This window comes from Eschscholzia californica, unplaced genomic scaffold, assembly GCF_041429995.1.
Source record: "Eschscholzia californica isolate CP2 unplaced genomic scaffold, dmEscCali1.0.p SCAF_4, whole genome shotgun sequence".
NCBI lineage: Eukaryota > Viridiplantae > Streptophyta > Magnoliopsida > Ranunculales > Papaveraceae > Eschscholzia > Eschscholzia californica.
Genome location: NW_028238461.1, coordinates 32,604,485 through 32,630,748, shown reverse-complemented (window position 1 = coordinate 32,630,748; position 26,264 = coordinate 32,604,485). Strand labels below are relative to the sequence as shown.

The 26,264-nt window shown below is 35.5% G+C and overlaps 1 protein-coding gene and 1 long non-coding RNA gene across 7 annotated transcripts; both read right to left on the bottom strand.

The window, feature by feature from the left end:
• Positions 1 to 115: 115 nt before the first annotated feature.
• On the bottom strand, positions 116 to 21,553 carry LOC147544177 (ABC transporter C family member 2-like). Of its 6 annotated transcripts, none has more exons than XM_086637322.1 (29): positions 21,337 to 21,553; positions 20,514 to 20,935; positions 19,405 to 19,583; positions 18,811 to 18,850; positions 18,513 to 18,669; positions 17,413 to 17,527; positions 17,243 to 17,323; positions 16,607 to 16,631; positions 15,647 to 15,703; positions 14,905 to 14,970; positions 14,695 to 14,769; positions 12,572 to 12,679; positions 11,506 to 11,640; positions 10,552 to 10,658; positions 10,370 to 10,463; positions 9,775 to 9,942; positions 9,169 to 9,309; positions 8,137 to 8,337; positions 7,723 to 7,821; positions 7,431 to 7,583; positions 6,528 to 6,913; positions 5,760 to 5,940; positions 5,070 to 5,393; positions 3,379 to 4,135; positions 2,709 to 2,830; positions 2,352 to 2,597; positions 1,534 to 1,954; positions 956 to 1,057; positions 116 to 487 (listed from the first exon to the last, which is right to left on the bottom strand). In XM_086637322.1, the coding sequence occupies exons 2-28, from the start codon at positions 20,844 to 20,846 to the stop codon at positions 960 to 962; spliced, it is 4,869 nt and encodes a 1,622-aa protein (XP_086493448.1). In that variant the 5' UTR covers positions 20,847 to 20,935; positions 21,337 to 21,553; the 3' UTR covers positions 116 to 487; positions 956 to 959. The 6 variants fall into 6 exon arrangements, with proteins under 6 accessions (XP_086493448.1, XP_086493451.1, XP_086493450.1 ...); XM_086637325.1 differs by having other exon boundaries at positions 18,513 to 18,575; positions 18,823 to 18,850; positions 21,337 to 21,532; XM_086637324.1 differs by having other exon boundaries at positions 20,514 to 21,090; positions 21,157 to 21,426.
• A 2,032-nt stretch (positions 21,554 to 23,585) lies between these two features.
• Positions 23,586 to 25,703, bottom strand: LOC147544176 (uncharacterized). The gene is made up of 2 exons (XR_015223704.1): positions 24,129 to 25,703; positions 23,586 to 23,953 (listed from the first exon to the last, which is right to left on the bottom strand). It is a non-coding gene; the product is annotated as an uncharacterized LOC147544176 (long non-coding RNA).
• Positions 25,704 to 26,264: the final 561 nt, after the last annotated feature.

Genomic DNA, 26,264 nt, shown 5'->3' with positions numbered 1-26,264 from the left:
CGTGTGACAATATAACTTCCAATCGGGTAACGGATAATATCACACGAGTTTTAACTAAATCCCTCAGAACTCATGCTTTTGGTGAACGAACAAGTCTCTAGTTTTCCCTGAATTATGAGATCAAGAGACGTATTATAAGAATTTTAGTTAGATATTGGTGTAGGTAGAATAACTAGACAACATTTGCTCTGTCATGAAAACAGATTATCTTAATACAATTTGAAGGACAGTTCCAAGTTCCCTACTTATGCTCACCATTTCTGCTTTTTCTACGCGTACTTGAAGAAATATTTTCAGCTTCACAAATTAGAACACCCCCAAAAAATAACTCGTGTCTCACATTTTATATTTTTTCTAGCTTTTTTCTGTTTCACAGCAACAGCTGCCAACTCGGTTATAGGACTGCTGCTCCACGTCTTGTTTAAGGTGGGCAAGTCCGCACTTCCTTGGCTTACTTGAGGATCTTCGGATGAAGCCAGCACTCCATCTATAACAAATAAAATCAGATAAGTATTATCACCGTTGACAAAATATATTGTTTTCAAATATAGTTTAGTTTTACAGTTGATCAATCCAGAAGAATTAATGTTCACTCTAGCTAGCTATAGCCACGCTATTGAGAATAAAAGGAACCTCTTCTAAGTTAACATGTAGTAGTTTCAGTGCGGTGAACATAGAATTAAGGAAGCATGTGGGAATGATAACTAGTTATTTTCAGATGCATTCACCATAACATAGCCGAGAATGAGACGTTCGGAGAATGAGACGTTTGGAGAATGAGACGTTCTTTCTTTCCATGGACAGTAGTTTCTCATGTGGTGTCCAATGTGTCTTGGTTACTAATACAATTCATTGGACGATGCAACTTTTACGTTTAGAACCAAAGGCATTATAAGGTTTTCTGTTTCTACTTCAAGAGAGAGTTGCAGAGATCGAGGAGAAAGAGAAAGATTACCAAACTACATGTCAACTTGGTCCCAGTTGATCTGTCTATCCTCAAACCCGTAGTCTGATTGATGAAGCTTATTGCGAGCTAACTTACTCATCATTGCGAGACCTGAAAAGACAGAATGAAGGGGTTGTTTAGAAAATCATTCAACTCTACTTCATCAAATAAAACTAGCATTTCAATTCACAGAAGTGAAATCCAAAAATTGTATGAGGCTTAATCAGTCTGTAATTTCTAGGTGAGGTCAAGAGTCTGACAAAATAATCCATAGAAACCGTTTCTACATTGGTGCAAAATTTCCTTGTGATGAGTACGACCATGAATTCCTTGATACAATAATATCATGATCAGCTTCAACTATCAAATCAGCTTCACTAGTTTTAGAAACTTGGTGATTGCTATTTACAAATTACTATATAGTGAGTGCCAGATAGGTAATTGAAACGCGGATGATCTAGCAATCCACCTTGTTTCTTCCTTTTCCTGTTGTGCTTGTCTCTTTACTTTCTTACGATGGCTATATTATGGACTTAAACTGCATAAATGAATTTCCACAAATGTAAGCATAAGCGTTATGCGTGTACCTTCGACCATTTTGTAGAGAGCTGACCACCATCTATCCCTAGGAACCTGGTATTGATCTAGTTTCTCTTCGATATCTTTGTCATGTTTCCCTTTCAAAACACCCTGCAAAGTGATGACAGCGTCCTTTGTCCTCTTGAGGATGTTATCATCGTCCTCAATCTCTAACTGTTGTAGATCAGAATGAGAAGACTTGAGGCTAACACCTAGTGCAAATTGGGCAGCAGCAGTCCACCGAGAAGAGGCCAGCCATCTTCTATGTCCATCTAGTTGTTTACTCTCTTCTTTTCTTGACTTTTCTATCCCACGAACAACCAAGCTTCGCAAATACTCAGCGTTTGCAGCACCTGTACTTTGGACCATCTGTGAGAAAGCACTCCCTTCATTTGACAATAGTTCCTCCGGGGTATCAAATTCTAGAACCTGGCTCAAAAAATTTAAATACTTACAACTTAATTTTATCATAACTTTAGACAGAAATTACATCATCGCTCAGAGTGCAGAACAGAAAGAAACTTGTACACCTCCCTTATGGCTTCTAATTTTGACATATCAAGTTCCTCTATAAGGAACCACACTTCTCAAAGCTACAATCTAATATTTTATGTTCTTGTGCATGCTAAAATGATAAGCGTATAGATATCAAAATGAAATGGGTGAAATTTGTCAACAAAATAATCTCTGTGGATAATCTCCAACGTGATTCCTAAATTCTAAAGAAGACCAGGACGGCATGAACGATGCCCATCATGAGCAAGGTATTGATCTACAAAGCGTTAGGTAATGAGAACAAAGCTGAGAAAACTAACTCATAACATACCTTGCCAGAATCAAGAAGGAGAACACGGTCACAGTCAATGATGGTGTTTAGCCGGTGAGCAATAATGAGCATGGTACATGACTTAAATTCTTCTCTGATAGTTTTCTGAATAAGAGCATCCGTTCTAACATCTACAGCTGCTGTTGCTTCATCTAGAACAAGAATCTTTGATCGCCTTAACAATGCTCGAGCAAGACTTAATAGTTGCCTTTGTCCAACACTGAAATTCTCCCCTGACTCAGAAACCTAAACAAACCAAAATAAGATTTTCTTCTAGTAAGCACTGAACAAGTATCCCTAAGGAGAAGCCCATATCTGGGACTAAAAAAATATTGAAAGCAAGCAGGAGTAATTTACCTCAGCATCAAGACCCAGAGAATTCCTTCTGATGACATCCTTTATGTGCGCCCTCTCTAAAGCCTCCCAAAGATCAGCATCATTGTGCTCATTGAAAGGATCAAGATTAAACCGTACAGTTCCTAGATAACATAAAGAGTGGATACGAAAATAATTCAAACTTCAATTATGATAAGAGGCTTAGTTGGAATGTAGCATATGATAGTAACAAATTAAGAAAAAGAAAAACATGTCATGCTTAGTAGTTACAAATATAATAATCATACATGCACAGATGCACTTATCGATGACTCCCCATCTGTTTTGGATGTGCCATATAAGGAAATGCAATAACCTAAGCACACCAACCTACAAACTTTTTCTAAGACATACCTAAACGTTGTAGAACCTGACAAGTTAACTGATTATGAATAACTCAGAAGCCAATAAAGATTTGAAATTACAAGTGCTTTTTCCCATAGATAAAATTTATGTTTCTCTTTCTAAACGAAAAGATGGAGACTTTTCTTTTCAGGGAAAAACAGAGAAGGAGAAAAACGAGGTCATGGGCTCTATGTCCCTTTATCAAATAACAAAACTGAAGAGACTCGCCCCCATTAAATCACAAATCCATCTCAATTAATTCAGTTGACATCTGATCTAAACACAGGGCAATTTGGAAACTGCATACCTGAAAAAAGAACAGGTGACTGTGGAATAATTCCAAGAACTTTGCGTAAATCTGTCAGACCAAACTTTGCGACATCGCAACCATCAATAGAGATTCTTCCACTTTCCAGTTCCACTATACGAAATAAAGCATTGAGCATGCTAGATTTGCCAGCACCAGTCCTCCCAACTATTCCAACCTTTTCACTAGGAGAAATTGTGAAGGTCAAACCATGGAGGACAGGAGGAAGTTCGGGCCTGTACCTTAGGACGACATCTTCAAAATTGATTGACCCTGATGAAGGCCATCCAGGTGGCGGGCGGTTACCTTCGACAACTGTAGGAGCTTCGGAAGGTAAATCTATGTATGTGCCAATCCTTTCAACAGCATTTAAGCTATTCTCGGCAAGACTTGCAAGTCTCAGAACACCGGTCAAGAGGTTTGTTATATTTAAGGCATAAGTAAGAAGTAGACCCATTGAGGATGCAAAAGCAACCTGGTCTGCTGCTCGTTCATTTTGAATGACAGCAAATGTTGCTGTTAACCAAATTGTCAAACCTCCAAGTGTTTCCAAACGAATAGCAAGCCAGCGGTTTGCACTCATATTCACAAGAGTGAACCTGATATTGTCGTCCATAGAATTTCCGTTCACCTTAGCCATCCGATCGTATGCTTTGTATGCACGAATAGTCGATAACCCATTTAACGCTTCTCCAAATTGTGCATATACCGGAGATCTGGTTATGGAATCTAAGCGCTTTACTTCACGAGCTGTGCTCTGCAAAACCCAAACAATGGTTGCCTCTTAACAAAAAAAAAAACTGCACTTGTACTCAAGTAATCAAGTTGACAGTACTATTCATCATCAGTTGATTGTAGAACAGATTAACGATTATGTAAGTAGTCTTTCTGCAGATGCGGGTATCTTTGTGTAGGTATTTTAGTCTCCCTAACTTTTATTATATAATTCTCCATTTCTGTGCACTTCACACTGCTGCTGCCAGAACTCGTTACCCAGCTTAGCTAATGCAGGACCATTATTACCTCTTCGAGCCTCGATTTAGTTACAAACATATGATCCCAACTATTTATTTTGTTGATTCCTCCTGCCCTTAAGACTTAGTATATATATTAACTAATCTGAATCTAGTATTTGCGAGTTTTACTTGTTAAACATGATTTTTTGCATACATAGATCTCTCTAATAAACTCACATTTTGAAACAAGGATACCTCTCAGAATCACAACTTCAGTCTTAACTTTAGCTGGGAACTCATGCACTAGAGATGAAAGCTTGTTCTATTGTCTTACTCCATTAAAGAAATAAAAGCAGAACAAACTAGTATTCAAACAACAGAATTACACATCAATTTTGTTCACCATCAGATTTCAGATTGGTAAAAAGAACAAAGAGAATGTAAGACCATTTTCTCTCTGACCTTCCACTTTAACCTTCATCTGACATACCAAAACCAATCTTTTCACTACACCCAAGACAGAACCTTGGCTTCAATATAGATTTTGTTTGGCCTTTCATTTTTAGTCAGTCTTCTTTGAAATATATAATAATATTTTCATCATTCACTCTCTATCATACACTAAAATGGAAAAACTGTTAAAAATGGAAAAGGAATACAGGACTGGGTTAACAAGCAACCTGGGAAGATGAGATCTATTTTCAGATATATATAAAAATAAAACATTGTGTTTACCTGGTAATATAGGTAGGCTGTATAAAACAAAATAAGAAGTGGCATTATGGCCCACAAGGATATTGTGCTGACAATGCCTATCAGCACAAAAGTTGAACAGAGCTGTGAAACTTGGCTGAGAAACATATTGACATATACAGCAACGTTGCGATCTATGTTGCCAATATCCTTTGCAAATCTATTGATGATCCGTCCCATTGGATTGGTGTGAAAGAATACCATTGGAGCTCTTAATATAGACCCAAGCATCGCATCATGCAACTTTTTGGCCGCATAAAGACTTGAAGTGATCAACCAATAAGAGTTCGTCAAGGTTACTAGAACCTAAATTCAGCAAATAAATTTTGTAGATTAAGCTTCTCGAAATAGCTGGCAGTTCAACCAAAAAGCGTAATTAAGAGATATATTTCAAATACAACAGAAAAAATGCTTCTGAAAATCAAAAGGACTGATGTAAAGTCAGGTTTTGTTACTGTTAAAAGTAATTAACCCAAAGTCAAACCATTATTTTCCAATTTCAACTATTTTTACAAAATCAACCAAATTTGTTTTCTTGTTAAATACTTAAATTTAATGGAATTCTAGTAAACCTTTAAGAAAATTTGAAGTACCCAAACCAAAAGACACCCAAAGCTTCAGTTAGCAGTTTGAAAAGCATTAAATGAAATTCTAAATATATTTTGGGTTTACCATGCCGAAAGATAGCGATGCATAAACGAGATTGTAAAACCCAGCACCGTGGGTCTTTTGGGAGCTTTGATTTGTCCAAACACTTAACCATGTGCTACTTGAAATTCGAAGAATCTCGGTTGACATGTAGCAGACAAAGAGTATCATAACTACCCATAAGCCTCCCAATGCATTCTTATACCTGCAAGATGTCTCAATGTCATTACAAAACATGGTATTGTAGTACACCTTTGCCAACAGATTTTTTGCCACAGCCCACATGAACAAAAGCGTATGGTACTAAGTAACTTATTGGCCTAATAAATCCGGTCATTGTAAATCTAAAGTTTAAACCAAGAAAAGAGGTACTTTATTCTGTCTTGGTCCACCCATATTGCTCAGTTCCTTGTTCTAATTTGAAAATGCCTCATGTTCCTATTGCCGACATGTATTATTAGGGTAGGAACCATATTCTTGGATATTTAATTACAATAAATACTCACTCGTAAATTGATTAAGAACCACACTGGAAGTCCATTAAGAAGGAATATATCTAGGTCTCTTCTTTACTAGATTTCTTCCCAGTTACCCTTCTCATTAATTCCACGAAACAAGACAGAACTAGTATTCAGCTTTTACATAGTTCATGTAGTGTTATAATGCCCTCAGAGGCCTCAATGTCATCTCCTTGAAGATAACTACGTACATATTTCTTTAAGTATTCCACGCATGTAATATTAGGAGCATACGAATATACGCTATTGCTGTTGACTTGGTTTAAACTTTTACCTCATCAGAACATTCCAATTCACAACACCTGTTTCACGTTCCTCCTGCTTCACAAGAACGGACTTGCCTTTTTCTGGTTTAGTTGTACGATTAGCGTCTTTTGGCAACTCATTCATTTCACCATTCACAGTGGGTTCTACTGTCGTTAACTCAGAATTCTCATTTTCTTTCTTCTCTTCCACATGTTCCTCCATCTTTCCCGCATTTTCCATTAACTTTTGGAAGAGTATGCCATTCTTGGTAAGATCCTCAAACGTTCCCTCTTCTTTAACCATACCATCGTGAATCAAGAGAATTCTATCCACTTGTGGAAGAAAATGCAGCTGGTTGGTTACAAGCACTCTGGTTCTTCCTTGTAGTTCATCTCTTATGCATTTATCGAAAACCTGGACAGCAAGTGCTAGTTTCAGCTTGTAGATAATAAAAAGAAGAAATAATAGGTTGATCTGAAGATTGACCCACTCTTTGAGATTTTTTAGCAAGGTGCAGATAATCGAAAAGCTCTATTTGAAACTTTTATCAGTCAAGCTACATGTAATTGAATGTTTCGAAGTCCTGTTAGGACTCGGGAGTACTTATTTTATAGTAACCAAAATATACTTCAGTAGTTTCATAGCTACATGTGTTCATACACAAATGAAACCTGGTACTGGAGTCAGGTTCTCTTGATTGTACTGCTTTTCATCATTATTATCGAACAACATTACTACATAGACCAGGTTCTTCTAAATAAGAAGAAAATTAATAATACGGGCTACATTCCGGAAAAGAACATTTACCACACGCGACTACCATAAACTCTTACCGTCAATTAACAATTAGCCCATTCTACCAGAAAAGGGATGACATGGCAGTCAAATAATCAAGAACATGATTTGATCCTGTTCACATGAATGTGATTACCTGTCGACCGACATGGGCATCTAGAGCACTTAATGGATCATCAAATATGTATACATCAGAATTGGAGTACATGGCTCTAGCAATGGATACTCTTTGTTTTTGTCCACCACTAATATTCACCCCTCTTTCACCAATCTCTGTGAGATCACCACCCTGAAAAAATAAGTAAGAGTATTAGGCGATATTTACCAAAAATTTAGGATAGATGTATTGAACACAAGAGAAACATGATGTTAACGCAAGCTAGACAAGATAATTTGTCAAATACTTCTTGGCAAATCTAATTACTCACAGGAAGTATATTAAGGTCATGTTGCAATGCAGACACTTCTATTGCTTTCTCGTATCGTGCTGCTTCATAAGGAGAGCCAAATAAAATGTTGCCGCGTACCTGGTACAAGTAAGAGTTTGAAGTTAGCATTTACCAATGCTTCTTATTGTAACAAATTCTCTGACAGGCTTTAGTTAAAGTGGTTGAAAACTGTGTTAATGCAACGACCTCCAGCATCACCAATTGTATGAAGCAAACTAACATAAGCCACCAAGACATTTGTCATTCATGATTACATGATCCTAGGATGAGAATCCTGGATTTTACAGGGCACGATGAGAGGAACCACAAGATCTATAATATGGGTATCTGGCTACGGCCTACGGCAACTGCCTTCCTGTCAATTGAAAAGTTACAAAAGATAATGTAACTTACAGTTTGATTGAAAATCCATGAAACTTGTGGAACATAAGCAACAGTTCCGCGAATAACAACATTTGAATCTGCTGTTGGAGGTAGCTCGCCAAGCATCGCCGATATTAGTGATGTTTTCCCTTCCCCAGTACTGCCAACAACAGCAACCAGGCTACCAACTGGTATATCCAAATTGATATTTGATAATGTGGGCTTCTCTGCCTGAAATGACAAAAAAATTAATTTAGAAGGTGATCGACTGCAAGCAATTTTTTTCCTTTTTTTATGCGTGTGTATACTCTCTCTCTCTCTCTCTCTCTCTCTCTCTCTCTCTCTCTATATATATATATATATATATATATATATATATATATATTCTGAACTAGTATGGTATAAGCATCTGTGAGTCTGTAACACGGATTTGAATCACTGATCAAGGATCAATTCCTCAAAGAGTGGAAGGCTTAGGTGTCGTTTGGCAAACAAAAGTAGAAGAACTTTTACTCTTAGTTGAAGTACTTTTGCTTTAATAAAGTTAAAAAATATCAAAAGCATATTTGGTGGAGGTGCTGTGGGGGTGGTAGAGGTGTGACAATGGTGGTGGTGGTAGAGGTGTGACAATGGTGGTGGTGCAAATTTGTATTGTGGTGGAGCGGAAGTAGACAAGAAAAAAGAAATAGTCAAGTTACATTCGTGTATGGATTGGACATAAGTAACTTAACTTGAAGTCAAAAGCAAAAATTTTGAACTTCAAATGAAAGTCAAATCTTAACTTAAGTAAAGTCAAAACTTTTTGCATTAACAAACTAACTTATTAACTTTTTTACTTAAATAAGTAAAAAAGTTACTTATTCGTGTGTCGCCAAATGACACCTTAGTGCGGATCATAAAGCTTGTAAATAAGCAGATACCATGTTGAGTGGTAAAATTAGCTGTAAAAGAATCCTATACGTTTTATCCAAGCATATTTTCAATGTTAAAAAATAGAAGTAAGAAAGAGAATAATTTCGAAAGTACAGATACACATCAAAAAAACTAAATTGAGAGGTCGACCTTTGGATCCCAAGAGAAGTATCCGTTCTTGATTGATATTGCTGGAAGCCCTGGCTCAAGAGGTGGATTGGGCAAAAGCTGTCTCTGTTCAGCTAGGAATAATTCCTCCAGACGTTGTAATGACACATTTGCATTTACAACCTGTCAACATAGATAATCTATAATGTGTCTTGAGAAGTAATTTATCAGACTAAATCACATACCAGTTTGTTATCAGCTTGTTTCTTAATGCATTGTGTTATATAAAAAAGAAACCTTGTAGACCCCATATCGAATTTGAAGTGGTTCATACGAAAAATGACAGCTCAACCACAAGAACTAATGTCTCGGGGAATATCTGGAGCCTCTGGAACATTTGAGATGGCGGAAATTAAGTGTAGCTTGGAATTTTTCATTTTCGGGAAAAGCTATAGGATACTAGCATCACTTATCTTTGTATCTTCACAAAGTTTGGGTGCAAAGAGACACATACCTATCGACTATCGTGTGACATATCACTTTAGTTTACATTGCATGTTAGTCAGGCAAAAGTATATCTACGAAGTCCACGCATCCATTGTATCAGTTTCTAAACAACAGAAATAGAGTTAAAAAAAGAAAAAGCACCTGAGTAATCAAATTAGGAAGCATGAACAAGGGGAATCTTAACACTGCAAATAGTGAAAGTGATGTAAACGCCCTAGCAGGTGTCAAATCCCCACCGAACAAAGTGAAAAACCCAAATGAAATCACCGTAACCACAACCGGGATGCTGTTCAGGATGAAAGAATTAAACTGCAAACAAAAGAAAACAAGACATTAGGAGGAAACAGAAATTCAAAGAAATGTGATACCTTGGTGTTCGGATCCTTCAGGCATGTCTATCGGTGTAAGGTGAATGAATGGGATCAGCAGATGAGGATTAATCAGGTGCAAGTGACAAAAGTGCAAGAGATGATAAGGATTGGTGGCGTAAGGTATACAATATGATAACCTACAAACATGGACTGCATAGAGGCTATCAAGCAACATGGGAGTCCAAGGAATTAGATAATGAGCATGCATGACTCAGATAAAACTTCAAGGACCAAAAGAATTTCATAGTAAGTGCAGCAGAAGCCTCAAGTTATTGTGATTAAGATTTTAAATAGTGAATCATATCACGTCAAGTTTCAATGATAATCATAATGAGCTCAAACGAGACCAAGTTTTTGTACTTTACCGCTCCTAGTAGTTGCGCTTTTCGGAACCATGAGAGCTCATCATCCCGAACATTTTGAACTTTAGACTGGAAACTCTGCTCCCATGCATAGCATCTACTCGTTTAAGTATAAAGATCAGAATTTTTCAACTGTCTGAAGTGTATGAAAGAATAACGCTGGTCATATTTAAAATGAAGTATACTTCACAGTGTCCATTGCAGCCAAAATTTCATTCATAAACCCAATTCTCTTGTCCGTACGCTGTAAACCTTCCTTTGACAACTTCCGCATCTTGCTTATCACAAAGGTCTGTTTGCCAGAAAAAAAAAGCACAACCAACAGAATAAACAAACAAGAGAATCCACATCAATTTTTTTTTTTTATAGCAGCTTAACACTTACAAGGATCAAATTAGATAGTGACATATCTATATCCTAACTCAGGGTTAGGTTAGATATCAATTTAGAAAGTAAATACAGATTCAACGTAGTTCATTTTCTCTTTAACTTCACTCATGTGAAAAATATGGGACACACTGGAAACCAGTACACGACTACACGTCTTCATGTGCAAACATTAAATGTTTTCACAACCAACTAGGCTAAGACTGCTTAATGAGATATTTAGGGAGACGTGACTAGTTTAAAAAGTAAGACTAACAAATGAATTATGAGTTTATGACAATAAACGACATAGTGAGTTTAAGCTCAACAGTCTCCCTTCATTGTTTTCTTTTTCTTTGACTCCTAAGTTGATCAGGAAGAGAGAGAGAGAGAGAGAGAGAGAGAGAGAGAGAGAGAGAGAGAGAGAGAGAGAGAGAGAGAGAGAGAGAGAGAGAGAGAGAATAACCACCAGGCAAGGTTAACCGCTTCTTACTCACATATGATAGAGATATCAAACGGAACCTCAACTTTACATGTCTCTTTCCAAAAGTTTTAATGTATTTTTCACTTGAGCAAGTAACTTCATAAACAGTTAATGCCCCCACTGTGTACTTAGGAGGTAGGAGCAGATTAATCATTAATATGAGAAGAACAGAAAATGAGCATGCAATCAGGAAAAGAAAAGCACTGAAAAATTGGAAGGGAGGACAAAAATAGGTAATAAAAAGAAGACAAACATCACGAAAACAAATGTGGGTGGAAGGGCCTGGTACCTGTAAAGGGAACATCAGAACTAGTACAAAAGAGCCTAACAGCGAAGCCACACCCAGTTCGTTGTACAGAAGAACCACAGCAATGATGATGCGGAACGGCGCTGACCACAAACTGTGAAGCTGTTGACATATTTGCTGTATGCCAAAAAAAGAACAGCACATTTAAGTCAAAAAACAGACCCGCCATGGGAATTCTCAGCGTTAAACTAACTTGCAGTAAATAAGGAGATATCGCTTGGAATAATGTTCATACAACCTAGTTTTTCAAATATCAAAGGAGTTTTAAATGATACTTTTGGGTCATTAACAGCAAAGGCAGAACCAGGAATTTGTATTGGGTCTGCAGAAAACGGAAGTCAATAATAATATATGATTTTCTTTTTCTATATACTTCGAGAAAACTATTGAATATTGTTATATAAGGTCTAGATAAAATTTAAACCGATCGTTATATATATATATACTCATTGCTCGATAAAAACCATAATACTCAGAGGAGAAACCAAGGTTTTGCTAGGGGGGTGATATTAAGATAATTTAGAACTTCAACTCCTATTTACGGCAAATGCAGTAACTACGTGAGATTAATGGATACCAATCTACATCATTGCAGGCACAATTTTACACCTACAAAACCAAGTATGCATAAAAGTCTAAGAAACTAAGATTGCAAGGATCATTGAAGAGGAACCCTTGCAAAATTAATCTTCAATTATTTGAGTTTCATCCATGTAAATACATACCCTTACAATCTTAGAAATATGGAATGGAAGACATTATGCCACAATTTAAGATTGCAAGGATAAGTCCAAAAAACTCCATGCAAAATCATTTTTACTCGCAATAATATATTTTGGATGAACTATTGTTACTATATATAAAAAAAGACATTAGCATAGAGTGGTATGTTATGGTCCTAACATAATTGTACAACTGTTTAAGAGTTCGGCACAAGTGGTGAACACCAGTAACCGAGTATAAGACACAAAAACAGTAAAACAGTCCATCCGTGTCACACAGAAAAATACAAAGCTTATTAGGAACAAAGGGTACAGAAAGAGCATGCCTGAAGAGCCTCAGCATCTGTGGTCATCAAGTTAGTAATTTTTCCGGAAGGGAATTTCTTACGCCCTTCATGGGTTAATCTTAATGATTTACGAAATACAGCCGCAACCTGAAATCACATAGATGCATAGATATATGTAAATGATGTTGGTCACCCTGAAATATGAACTATATGGACACATGTGGATTGCAATCCCATGTTGTAGAAGTTCTTTAATGCAATGACAAAACCAATTATGTGCCGAATAAACTATAAGAACTATTGAACTGAATTTTGACGTGTTTCAACAAAATTGACTGAAATAATATCTTTTCTGGAATAAGCGAAGATGAAATTTCACTTCAGGTCCCCTTTATATGCATTGTATACGAATCTGACTAAAATATATATTTTGATGAACAATATGTTTCAAACGAATTTGGAGAAAACTTGTAAGAAAATTCAACATTGCAGAGAGATTATTTCAGTTTCAACCAAATATTAGGGGGAGACAACTAATTATTATACGAAGTTATGAACCATTGAACCCTTATAAATTACTATTAAATCTAACTAGTTCTAAAGAGAAAGATGGAGAGAAATATACGCTTCCACCTGTAATTTTATTTTCATATTCAATTTCATATATCCACCAAATCTATAAGATTATAGATTCAGATTCACCTTTAGGGAAAAAAGGCGTTCTGACGTGTGCTCTAGTAGAGGGGAAACAACTAACTATAGTAGTGAATAACTAAAATCTAAAAGAAATAGAATATTAGGATATAATTAAATCTAAATAGTTCTAGCGAGCGACATGGAGAGAATCAGAGAAATAGACGTGCCACTTATAAACTCTTCAACCTGTGATTTTATTTTCATATCCAAGTTTCATATATCCACCATATCAATAAAGGTATAGATCACATTCTTTTTAAGGGAATAAGTGTCCTAATGTCGCTCTAATACAAGGATATTTCCTCATAACATGTTTTTGCTGTGAGCAGTCCATCAATAGTCGTTACACTTCATCTTATACAAAAGACCTTGAACAAATACGTCTTCTAGGTGACCCGGAGATCAATACTTGACCCTAAATCTACACATTAGGCACTTATGCTAGCCAGATTTCTTTGGTTAGTCTACGAGAACACAATTGTATACCAATGCTGCAAATACGGAAGAACGACACTGGGGGCATAATATATGCAGCAGATTTTCACCATCTAACTATCTAAGCAAGTAGCAACCATATGAATTTCCCAGAGAACAAGACCCTACATACAGGTCGGCTTATGCATTCATTTATTAATCCAATAATCAAACAACTCCTGTGCTTTCAATATTATTCTTTGTAGTTCTGTTTAAGAGCTTTTGAAGCGTCTGAATCATTACCCTTACTTTTATCAGCATATCTACTAATAAGACTCTCGAATAAGTCTTGATAGCGGACACCATGACATGATATCGACATAATACAAATAAGTAATAAAACCCCTAGTAAAACAATATCCGTGTCTTTTTTACATAATAGCAAGAATCATTTAAGCTTTGTTTTTACTTATACTGGGATTCATATGAAAATAGATAAAATATAATAGATCATCTTCAAAAATGAACGAGACAATAAATCCCTTATTTGCCTAATCGGATAATTTTTCACCACTTTATTAAATTTGTAAACTATTTCCAAGCTAAGTTGCTAACCGGAATACTTCTCTTCCCATTAAAACTAAAAGTTAATAACTTGATAGGTTTTTTTTTTGAAACTTTGATCTAATATATTAAGAGAAGAGAAAAAATCTGTACTATGGTTATCACTTGATAGTTAACAGATGAAATATAGGCACATATATACTATCTAGAATTGTTGGAGTGACAGATATACTAGTTATTGATTCTTTTCCTCGGGTTCTTTGAATAGAAAGAAGGCATAAAAAATATTATGGAATATGCATATTAATTAGGTAGATTTGAATCATTATTAGATTTAGGCCATTAGTTGTTAAGACAAGTCAAGTGAGGATTGATAGCTAGTCAAGAAATTGGAATTGTCCGAAAGGATGGAGAAATTGCACATCGATTCTAAAAGCTCATTTTTATCAATCATCATAGCCTGAAAAGCAAAACAAGTTCCAACATACCAATGTTGACCGCAGTCGATAACCCACACGCATCACATTCTGGAAATATTGTGCTTCACAGAGCACCCCCAAGGCCTGCAACAAATTAAATCTTGTAAACTGACTCAATTTGTTGGATGTTTGAATTAAATTTACAACATAAGAATCATAGCATTAACAGGAAACACTCGAAGGCAACTAAAGAGTATTAATAAGTGCATAGATTTGTACCACTCCGACAAAAATTAAGAACGCATAGATGTAACCAATCCAAGCTGGATCCCCCTCTTGCATAGACTGTAAGATCATAAGTTCATAACAAAGCGAATTACAGACTTTTATATAATGTAAAAGCATGTCAAATCACGAGCAATGTAGAATAAGTACTGACACATAACTAAGGAAAAAAAACACATAAATTAATTACATAATGATCAATTACTTGTAAAAGGTTTTTTCGTAAAACACATGAACAATAACATGCACTAGAACAGGGGACCTAGCAAAAAGCAAAGGAGATATTAACTACCCCACTTACCTACATCCGTGGTACATATTATATGCTACTAAACATAGGTACCTGTATCAGTGTCTCCCACAATTAAAAGAGTTTCATCTATTGCAATGTAAAAATCCCAATATGGAGATATAGTCGACAGTCATAAACAATTATTTATTTTCTTTGTATCTCCTTAATTTTTACATACAGCTCTATTTTTGGATAATCTATTGGTAGTTTGTTACATTTTGCAAAAAATGACATTAATAAAGAGCAGTTTATGATCCCAACTTCATTCTTTTCAAGTAGATAAAAATACAAAATATCACATTATAACAAGGTTCTGTTTGATAGCCATCATTACCGTGGTATTTATGTTGGTTCTAAAGAAATAAAATTATTCACTTCCACGGAGCACATTTTCTTGTTATCAAACACAACTTAATACGTCAAAAATGAAAAGAAAAAAGTTACCTGTAAGAGTTGACTCAATATTACTGGGCCCACAAACTGGGAAAGATCATTGCCAATCTAAAAATTGATAAGAAAATGTCAGAAGTATCAGCAGAGTAATCCCTAGCCAAAGAGTTTAAAACGTGTTTCATTCACAAAAGAGTTACCTTGGACAAGACATAAAATTATTCAAATTTCATCAGCAAAACAAGAAAATCTTGTCAACACTTGGTTGCCCAAGTGGTTGATAATGTTGAAATTAACTCCAAAACCCTGGAGGTCCAAGGGTCGATTCCTATAGGAGGTGGAACTAATGGTTACTGAATTTTGGTTATTAAAGGTATAAATAATGTAATAAGTTTGTCGGCCTTTAGGCGTCTTTCGTGTTGTTGGGCTTTAGGCCTCTTTCATTATTGGTTTAACTTAGGCGGTTATCGTGCTTATCACATCTTCATGATGTATCAATGCCTTGTAACGACTAACTTAGATCGTAGCCGATTTCTCAAAAAGTAAAACCAAGAAAATCTTAGTATAAATCTTTAGAACTCAAAATATTTTATTACAAAATTCGTATTAAGAAAATATTATGTCTGGTCAACAAAAGCCAATCCAACATTGTAACATGAGATAGACTTAATGGAAAACAGTATAAGTATAAAGAGGTACTTTGGAGAACAAAATTTCTACAAACATAACAAATAATTTGAAATGACTCTCACGCAGAGCATAAGAAATGAGTATGTTTCTTCATTTAGTCTTTTACTTCTATTTCTTTTATTCCACGTCCTTTTCTGGCCTAGGACAAGAAATGACACCTCGAAACTGTAGCCATACCACAAAGATGGCACATACATTGGTCTGGTTATGCCTGACAGCCATGTTTATAGCCTCCACAGCTCTAAGACCATTGAACACAATACTTCGTTCTAAAAACGAAAATTAAAAACACAACATGTGAAGTATGGACTATGGAGTCATTACCTTAAACATACCTCCCAACCAAAACCTGCAAAACATGCAGGCCCAAATATCATAAAACATTACAAAGACAATAAAATCAATTACAAACTTTCAGCGAGAAAGCAACAAGATGTTAATATTTTTAGCCACTATTTCAATCTTCAAAAAGGCGGTGTAGGTGTATTTTTTGAGGTGTATCTCTAATTTATTCACTTTATGAATTGATTTTAATGCCTCACTACCTCCGTGTCGTTTTAATGGATTTTATTCTCAACTAGTTGTTGATCCTTGCTTATTTTCTACATCTCATCATGTCCTAACACTATAAAGCTACAGTTTATGCTTTGAGCATAAATAGTGGCTTAAACTAGCCTTGAGCTTTCTCCTACTGCAAAAAATCACAAGTTCACAACTTTTGAGAAAAAAATTCGTAACACAATCTGGTGCAGTCCTATATTAGAGACGTCTTTTTTTATGCTTTAGGAGGCAAATTCTAAGTAAAACGCCAAAAGAATGGTATGGCGTGATGTTTTAGGACATTAGAGCGAATCGGGTGAAAAGAATCACAATATTTTAGAAGAGTTTTGTAAGACAATTTGGTGCAGTCCTCGCCTGTAAGGCTGAAAAACATGTTTCAATCTTGTTCATACTTCATACCTTCTTCCAAGACTACTATGTAGCGCTCTCAACAGCCACGGTTTGGGCTTCTGAGATTCCTCAAGCCAGCATCTCTGGAACCTTCATAGACATCATTCCAAATTGTGATGAACCTAAGATGCTAAAAGTCAAACGAAAACTGATTTTAAGGATCATAACATGATGTTTACTTGTCATTCAGCGTCTCAGTCTGATCCCAAGTATCTAATTTCCAAACATCCTTTTCAGTGATGGGCCTCTTATATCCTTGCTGCATTAGGGGAGTCATCCATCCAAAATATATCTCTGCAAGAAGGACAGTTCATAATACATCAGATAACAGAATTCATGATAAATGCACTTAATACGATTGCTACTCATGGTTATCATAGGAAAAGATGTTTCAAAGTTGCAGACGCTCATCAGATTTGGTAATGGGAGTAAAATTTAGGGATTTTGTAGTACTTTTAACTATTAATGTATAACAAAGATAAGAACATCTACAGTAATTGCAATATTTTGTATCTTATATTGTCCAAATCTGAGTCTGAAAGACTACAACTCTCCATTCCCTGGAAAAAATTTGCACTCCATTGTGTACTTTTATTTTCTAAACCGCAATAAGCGAAGGAAAATTTATTTATAAACAAAAAGAAACTGCCAACATTTGGTAGCCCAAGTGGTTGATAATGTTGACATAAACTCCAAAATTCTGGAGGCCCTAGGTTCGATTCCCAGAGGAGGTGGATTTCATGGTTTATTGAACTTGGGTTATTATGGTATAGGGTATAAATAATGTAATAAAAATTTGTTGGGCTTTAGGCCATGTTTAGTTGGACTTTAGGCCTCTTCAATTATCTGTTTAACTTAGCCAGTTATCGTTCTTAGAAATCATGACTATCTGCAGTTGATGGATATCCCAAAGACAAAACATTGATGATGAACAAAGGGAGTTAAGAGAGACACCTTCATCAACCAGATACAGCTCTAGTAGACCTCACCTCCTTAGAGAACATAACCAATGTTACTTAATATACCCAACACCACCCCCACACAAAAAAACAAAAAAGAAAAGCTGACAGCCTGACACACACAAATGTGTATTGCGTACCGGTACTCGTACCACATAATGGAGCGATCCGTGATGCACGTCACAGTTAACGTAGCAAATGCTATTGTGATACCTAAAAACGTCTTCATGAGACTGAAATGTGTCTTCACATGAATAGGAATGGCTCCAAATTTAGTTTCCATTATTCGTAAAAAAAAAACAACAACAAATATCACTTACTGGAAAGTATATTGCCGTGTGTCTCTGGACAAATCTGCTCTCCTGCAGGAAGAACTTCATACTCTGCGTTGTCAACAATCTCTTCCCTTATTGGAGTGTAGCCCGGATATGGATCCAAATTAGGAATGTAAAGGATTGACAAAATTCCAAACAAGATCTGCGTATGAACACTATATCTCTGAGCCTTCTAGAGTCAAGTTCCAAAACACGAAACTCTCGTGAAAGATAAAAGGTGGATAAATATATCTATATCAGTAGCGGAAAACCAAAGATGGATTTTCAATGTTAGGAAACCAACCTGGAAGCTAACCTCACTGATGTACGCATATACTACAGATCTGCATTGACAATTTGACAAGTTTATAACCAGGGAATATAACAAGCAAACATATTCATATTTGGTTTACAGCAACACCAGATCATTACTTATATCGTTAAAAAAATAGAACTTCGGCATTTCAACCTCATAGGCGGAGGATTTTACTTGTGAAAGCTTGATGAAAAAATCTTTTTTTCGAGGGAGGAAGGACTGGACTTGATGTTCTTTTAACACTACACACATTGGAGAATTTATTTTTACATGTTCTATTTATCTTTTACTTATACTTATTCACTTCGCTACATTATATTAGGATTAGTTTCTTTTACAATTTTCGTATTATCTGTTACTTTGTTAGGATAGTTATTACAAGGCCATAACTTGTTACTTTTATATATTTAATATCCAAAAAGAGTTGTAAACTATTTGATCATTACCTTTATTGAACTCTTCAGATAATTTGTTTAATTATTTTAAAAGTCTAAACCTTTATTGATGCTCCCACCAACTACTTTAGGAAGTTTAAGATCTTCGAAAGATAGAGTTCAGAACCTCTTAAATGAGATAACTTACTGATTGAAGTACTCTTTCACAGAGAGAAAAAGATTCAGCATAACAGTATCCCCTAGAAGCACGTAAATGAGTCCAAACCGGATGTACCAACGGAATTCGCGGATATAGATTTTAGTCTCAAGAATAATCATAATCAGCATAGTTATCCAAGTAAGAGTCTGAATGAGGAGAGAAAGCATCTGCAACATGACAAGATGGTTAGAGATCAAACCACAACAGCTTCGAATTAATAAAATTTCGCAAGTTATAGTTAAATAGAATCTTTTATCAACTCAACAATATCAAAATTTTATCGGACTTCCGAAATGTGAGCCAGGTTCGCAATACTCTATTGTATCCTAATCGCAAAAAAGCTCGCTCTTCATACTTTAGTTCAAGCTTTTACTAAAATTTCCTACTCTTTTATTATGTAGCTTGCATAGTCCTTGTAAGAGTTTCTCTGGTCCTATACTCGGAACCTCTCTTTGGGCAGTCACTTCAGTGAGTGCAATCTGAGACTTTGAATGTAAATCTTGGGTGCACTTGCTCCAGTGTCTTTTGTGTATAATGTAAGAAATGGTTGATCCAAAGTAAGAAAATCGTAAGTAAAAACTGAAGGAACTAATACCTAAGAAAATAAGAATATTGTACAGTTGTGTACCCGTTGGTATTTTCCCACTCAGTGTCCTATACCTCGTACTTTCCCTTCGAAGTTGTTAACACCTCGTACAAACATCCATCTGTCGTAGGTTTCTAATTACTTACACGATGTCTTCAACCACAAATTGTTGGGTATTCAAAATTGTAAGCTTGTCGGTTTAGATAACAAGTTGAAACTACGTTCGAAAGGTCGGTAGTGGAAACAATTTTTTCCTCGTCTGAACTCAAATAGGATTCTCAAACTCAAACTTCTTAAGAAGTTAGACCAAGACAATCATTACATTTTTTTGCACAGTAATTTCTCGAACTCATTAGTTTCGTTAAATCACCAAACATTGGTGTTCAAAATTAAGTTAAACGTCTTTTTGTTAACAGTCGATTAAGTTAAACATGAAACTCATACACCTAAAAAAAATCCTCAAAAAGAGTGACTTAGTGTAGCTCCTTAGACATAAGCGAAACTAGTGTACCTCATAAGGCGCCAGCGCAGTTTGTCCATCCAAATTCAAAATTGAGATGCCCATGATCAACCTGAACAATAGCTCTGCAGTACAAGAAGCAGCTAACAGACCCAAGAAATAATTGTATATAGTTGACCGCAATCGAAACCTCTGGACTCTATAATCCTTCACCGTCTTCCATATCCGATAAAAGCACAATCCCAAGAGAACCAAATGAGATATAGAAACCACCAACGAATCGATACCACAAGGTGTATAAGCACCAAATGCATTCTGAACTTCTTTTGTCCAAACCCCATTCTCTACAGGCTTACAGTACCAAACTAATGGCTCAAAACCCATCTTCACCCACTTAACAACAACTATAATCCTTGTTTTATTCCTCCACTAATCAACCTTATTATTTATCATTGCTCAATTGAAACGGATTCCTGAAACATGCAACAACTTATTTCAAAAACCAAACACCACAAAGGCATACTATAATGAGCTATGTTCTGGTGAAGAAAGGGGGGTCAATGCAATCTGATAATCCAAGTCAAATCCTGCTAATGTTATTGAATTAAGAAATGGGTATGTTTAATTCCTTCAAAATATTCACTTCTACAGTGATACAACTGAATGAAAGATAGTTAAGTGTTAATACAAAAACTTTCAACAAAAAAAAAGTGTTAATACAAAAATAAAATATAAAGAATTTCCCTAACCTCATGAACCAAAAAGGGTGTAGAAACAAGATAGCTAGAGAGAGAGAGAGAGAGAGAGGGAGAGAGGGAGAGACAAGAATGATAAAGAAAAAGTGTGTTGGTGGAACAAAAATGTATATACATACCTGATAGTGAATGGACGAATGAATGGATGGAAGAGAAGAGGTTCGATCTCATCTTTTCTAAAGTCTCCTTTTTCCGGTCCTTTTGGTAACGACTAACAAGGTAGAAAATCATAGACCAAACAAAAATATTGGTGCCAGCGTCATGGCTTACGAATTACAATGTATTCCAAGCTTACCAAAAAGAAACAGATATTTTGGGTCAAATCTCCCACACATTGATTTCTTCCGTTAATTCAGCTCTTTATGCGAGAGAGATGGAAAGAATAAAATATGGCCAGCGCTTTGGGGAAAGCTAAATAGTTTCGGGGGTGTGAAATTTTAACGAGAATATGTAAAATTTTAGAAATTTTCCGGGGAAATAAATTTTAAGGGGAAATAAAAAAAACGCTCCACCTCACCTCACTCTCTCTCCACCTCACCTCTCTCTCCCCACCTCACCTCTCTATCTGTATCCTCCGACACGTTCGCCGGCCGAAAAAAATTTCCGACCGGCAACCTTCAACGTAAAAAAAAAAAAAAAAAAAAAATTTAATCTCTCTCTGTAAAAAAATTTTTAATTTTTTTTTTTAAATATCTCTCTCTAGATCACTAGATCTAGAGAGAGAGAGATTTTTGTTTTTTTTTTTTTTAAAATATTATGTTTGAAGGTCGCCGGCCAGAAAATTTTCCGGCCGGCGACCTTCGACGGAGAAGACAATGAGGTGGAGAGAGAGAAGTGAGGTGGAAAGAGAGAGGTGAGGTGGAGAAGCTATTTTGCTTTCCCCCTAAATAAAATTGTCAAACAAATTTGACCAATTTTTGACCAAGTCTTCACACCCCAGAAACTATTTAGCTTTCCCCAAAGAGCTGGCCTAAAATAACTTTGAGAACCGAAACCAAATAATTTGAGAAACAATTTTTAAGTTTAGGGTCTAAAAATTTCTTTTTTTGATGAAGAGGGTCTAAATATTGACCCCCAATACCACATTGAATCTATCCTAATATTAAAAATAGATTTTAATCCAAAAAAAAGTAAATAAATAGATATCTAGTCCAAAACAACCCATTTCCGTATAAAATACAAATCTCGATAATACATATTTTCTTTTAAGGGGTAATTTTTAAAAAGGTCAAAATAATATTGAAAATGAGTAGAAAAGCACACAACATTTGAAAATTATTATTCAGGTCAAAAAGTGTGCAAATACTAAAATACCCCTTTTTGTCATTTTGTATAACTAAATTCTTTTATTTTTCTTTAAACTTTAAAACGATTTAACTTTTGTTTGAGATGTCGGATTTCTATAAAAATTATATATTTAGAAATGTTTTTTCATTAGCTTTCTAACAAGATCCACTTTCAATAAAAAAAATTTTAAATCCCAGAAAAAAACGGCGTTTTTTTCCTTAACGTTTTTCTGCAAACGTGTTTGCAAAAAATTGTTATGCAAACGTGTTTGCAACAATCTGATCTGCAAACATGTGTTTGCATAATGTAAACCGCAAACATGTGTTTGCATAATGTAAACTGCAAACATGATTTGCAAACATTGCATATGTGATTTCGGGTTGGAGATCTTGCAAACTCGATTTCGTGAAAAAAATTCAAACTCCAATTTATAATCAACAATTTATTACAGTCAGTTTGATGGGTCCATCTTCAATGCAGACTTGTAGTTCTGCACCATTACAATCATCTCCAGCACCATACCCACTAACCCCACCTGTAACTAAAAAAACAAAGACTATGGTAATGCTACATATCCGAACAACAATTTCATTCTTTCTTCCTCAATCTGGAGTAGTGGTACTCCACCACCACCACTGCCACCACCTCCACTGGATGAGTGTGATCCTTCAAACACATTTGACAAAAAATAATAAGAGCTTCTCTTGGATACCCACAGTTAATATAACAAACCAAAATTAAAGTCCACGAAATCACATCTCTAATAGGAAATTCATCAAACACCTTCTGTCCACCTTGAATAAATTAAAGCCAAAGTTAAGTTTTTAATAGTTATACTTGCTTTTTCAAAGTAGGGTGATGGAGTTGTAACATCTTAGGCAGTAGCTTTGTAGACTTTCATCCCTTTGCTTTTGTGGATGCATCTTTATTTGTCCCCACATATGACATGAGGAACCTGATAAATTGGCCCCTATAATGGCCGAATCATTGATTCAGATGAGGCTGAACAACCCTTGCAGACTTATTTATAGTTTGTTTTATTCAAATAATTCAATTCAGACAAGTTAAATCAAACAATAAAAAAACACCAACTTAATGCAATCTTGAAAGCGAAATCGGTATAATGTTAACAATCATGACATTCACCTAGATTGACATTTTCGTTCAGAATCACAGTATTCTCAGAGTTAGGATAGTTACAGGAATCTCAATAAGCTTTCATTAAACGACACAACTTAGAAAAGTATCTAGTTAACTAAAAAGTTTGTAGATGACAAGATTAACGAGAGTTCACAGGATTCTGTTGCAAAGCAAAGAGGTTTAGTTTTTAGGCAGAACGGTCTTTAGGCTTGGTGTCTTCGAGCTTTGGCGTCAGTGGATCCAAATCAGAATGTGATTCTTCTATCTCGATATCGGCTTTAACTTCATTAATGCTTTGCTCCAACTCATCTATTTTGGTACCCATTTCATCAAGTACATCATGTAGTCAAGGAAACAAAGAACAAAATATACACATACAAATCCAAAATGAACATAAAATGTTATTCTGATTTAGTACCTTAAATAAAAAAGGGGCATAAGGCAATCAACGAGATTAAGAGGGAAAAGAGAAAAAAGAGTTCACCTCGATGGCATGTTCAAGAGTGTCAAATAAACTTAGAGATTCTATTGTTTGGAACCTCGATTGCTGCAAACACAACTCATTTCAGATACAATATTTTATGTTTGAAGAATGGACGTACAGGATCTCAGAACGGAATTGCTTTTAGTTATGCAGAAGAAGGAACTCACCATTTGCTCGAGAAGGTTTTGCACATGAGATGACAAATGGAGAACACGATTAGAAGTATCAAGTAGTACCATTCCAATTTACAAAGGTAAAGAGAAGTTTTTAAGAATTTCATTTCGTAATGGGGGGGATAGAAATCAAGCATACGAAAAAGTGTTGCCTTATGACCTTAACATTTGAGATTAGTTTCTTCCTACAGTCTCTCGATGGTAATCAAGAAGCAGCCCATAAAGAATATGAGTTCAGAACTAGTATAGCAATAAAAATTCAGGTAAATATCATCTGACATTGAAGATCTCCTAACTTGATCACTTATAAGAGTGTGTAATAGCACTACATTCTCTATAGGTTATCATCCCAAGAATAAACAATAAGATAGGCATCATACATCGGAATAAGGAATTCGGTGAAAAGAAATAAAAATGGGAAAATCAGGCACTCACAAAGACTATTGTAAACCATGGAAAATGAAAGATTACTAAATAATGATATAGCCGAAGATGAAGCTAATGTCCATATCAGTGCTTTGTTGTTCATCTTCAGAAACCTTTCCTTCATGCTAACAAACAACCTCCCTTTCATTGGGGTATCAATTCCGTCAACTGCTGGCACACTTGCCTCTTCATAGGCAGCAGTAGTACCCTGGAGACTTTGTTCAGTTCTCATGTAAACCATGGAAAATGAAAGATGACTAAATTCTAGAATAGACTAGCCACTTGAAGAAATCCAAGAAGTAATGGAAACTGGACTTTAAACAAGGTCAAAATGCACATGCTCTGTGAAGTCTAATGTCCCCTTCTACCTCATCAAGGTCATCAAATCTACTATCTCCTAATCCCGTGTTTGAACATTTAACCTTGCAACCAACTTTATCTCATTGAAATTACTAAAACCTAAACTCAACTATGTCATTTTCCCTAAATTCTGCGGGACAACCATTACTATTTGAATACATTTAACAGATTATATAATTAATAAGCAAATAATCTATAAACTCTAGAAAAAAAAACTCTAGAAAACCCTAAAACCAAAATTCAAATAAAATGAAGAAGTTAGGTTGAAACACCAAATCTTTCAGCGCCAGAATTCTACTTTAATTTTTACAGAAAGTTGAATAGGCATACCAAACCGCTCATGGTGACGCATCTTCTTTTGAAGATCTGAAGCTGTACCAGAAGAATCAACAATCGAAGAAGGCAAAGCGGTGTCCAAAGATTAGCTTGATTTGGGCTCATCTTCTTTTATCAGAGATTCATCATCAGTTGGTTTCCAGGTATTATCTAGAGTTTTCTTAGTGAGTTCACCTTCAAGTTCAACGTCTTTAGGTTTCTGAATCTTTGTCGCCATTGAAGAAAATTTGGAGAGAGAGAGGAGAGCTTGACGATGATGAAAAACCCCGAAACTTTTTGAGTTTTTTGAGAGAAAATATATTTTAATAGGTAAGGGTGTTTTAGGAAGGAAAAAATAGAGTAGTTTCCCATATTATTTTAGACTTGACCTATTATTACTCATAATATTTTGATAACTTATACTTAATAGGAAAAGATCTAGGTGTTTTTAGTTATTATGATAATATTTCAAACCCAAATAACTATTTTCCCTTCTTTTTTTAATACCAATAATAACTTTTTATATAAAGGGTTTAAAATCACTTTTTTAAACCGACAATCCCAACAAATGTTTCAGTTTCCTAATTGCAATTTCTCTCTCCTATCAAAAGACCCGATGAATGCTCCTCCACCACGTTACTTTCTCTTTCTAAAAAAATATCTTACCTAAACCGTGAAAACCTTATCAAAACTTTGAAACCCTAAATTTATCCATTATATTTTACCTAAAACTGCTGCAAGCTTTCTTCTTCTTCCATTGCCTTCATCTTCTTCACCTAAACTGTGAGAAAATTAAATGGATGTCCGAACACCGTCTTCATCATCTTCTTCACGGTCAAAGTTTGTTTACATATTAAAATTT

What these genes read in the sequence shown, in the direction of transcription:
- LOC147544177 (XM_086637322.1), bottom strand. Translation starts at nt 20,846, where the DNA reads ATGGGTTTTGAGCCATTAGTTTGGTACTGTAAGCCTGTAGAGAATGGG. An exon ending in ACTGAGACGCTGAATGACAA is followed by an intron (nt 17,324 to 17,412) that starts GTAAACATCATG and finishes ATGTCTATGAAG; the next exon opens with GTTCCAGAGATGCTGGCTTG. An exon ending in TATTGAGTCAACTCTTACAG is followed by an intron (nt 14,971 to 15,646) that starts GTAACTTTTTTC and finishes ATGATCTTACAG; the next exon opens with TCTATGCAAGAGGGGGATCC.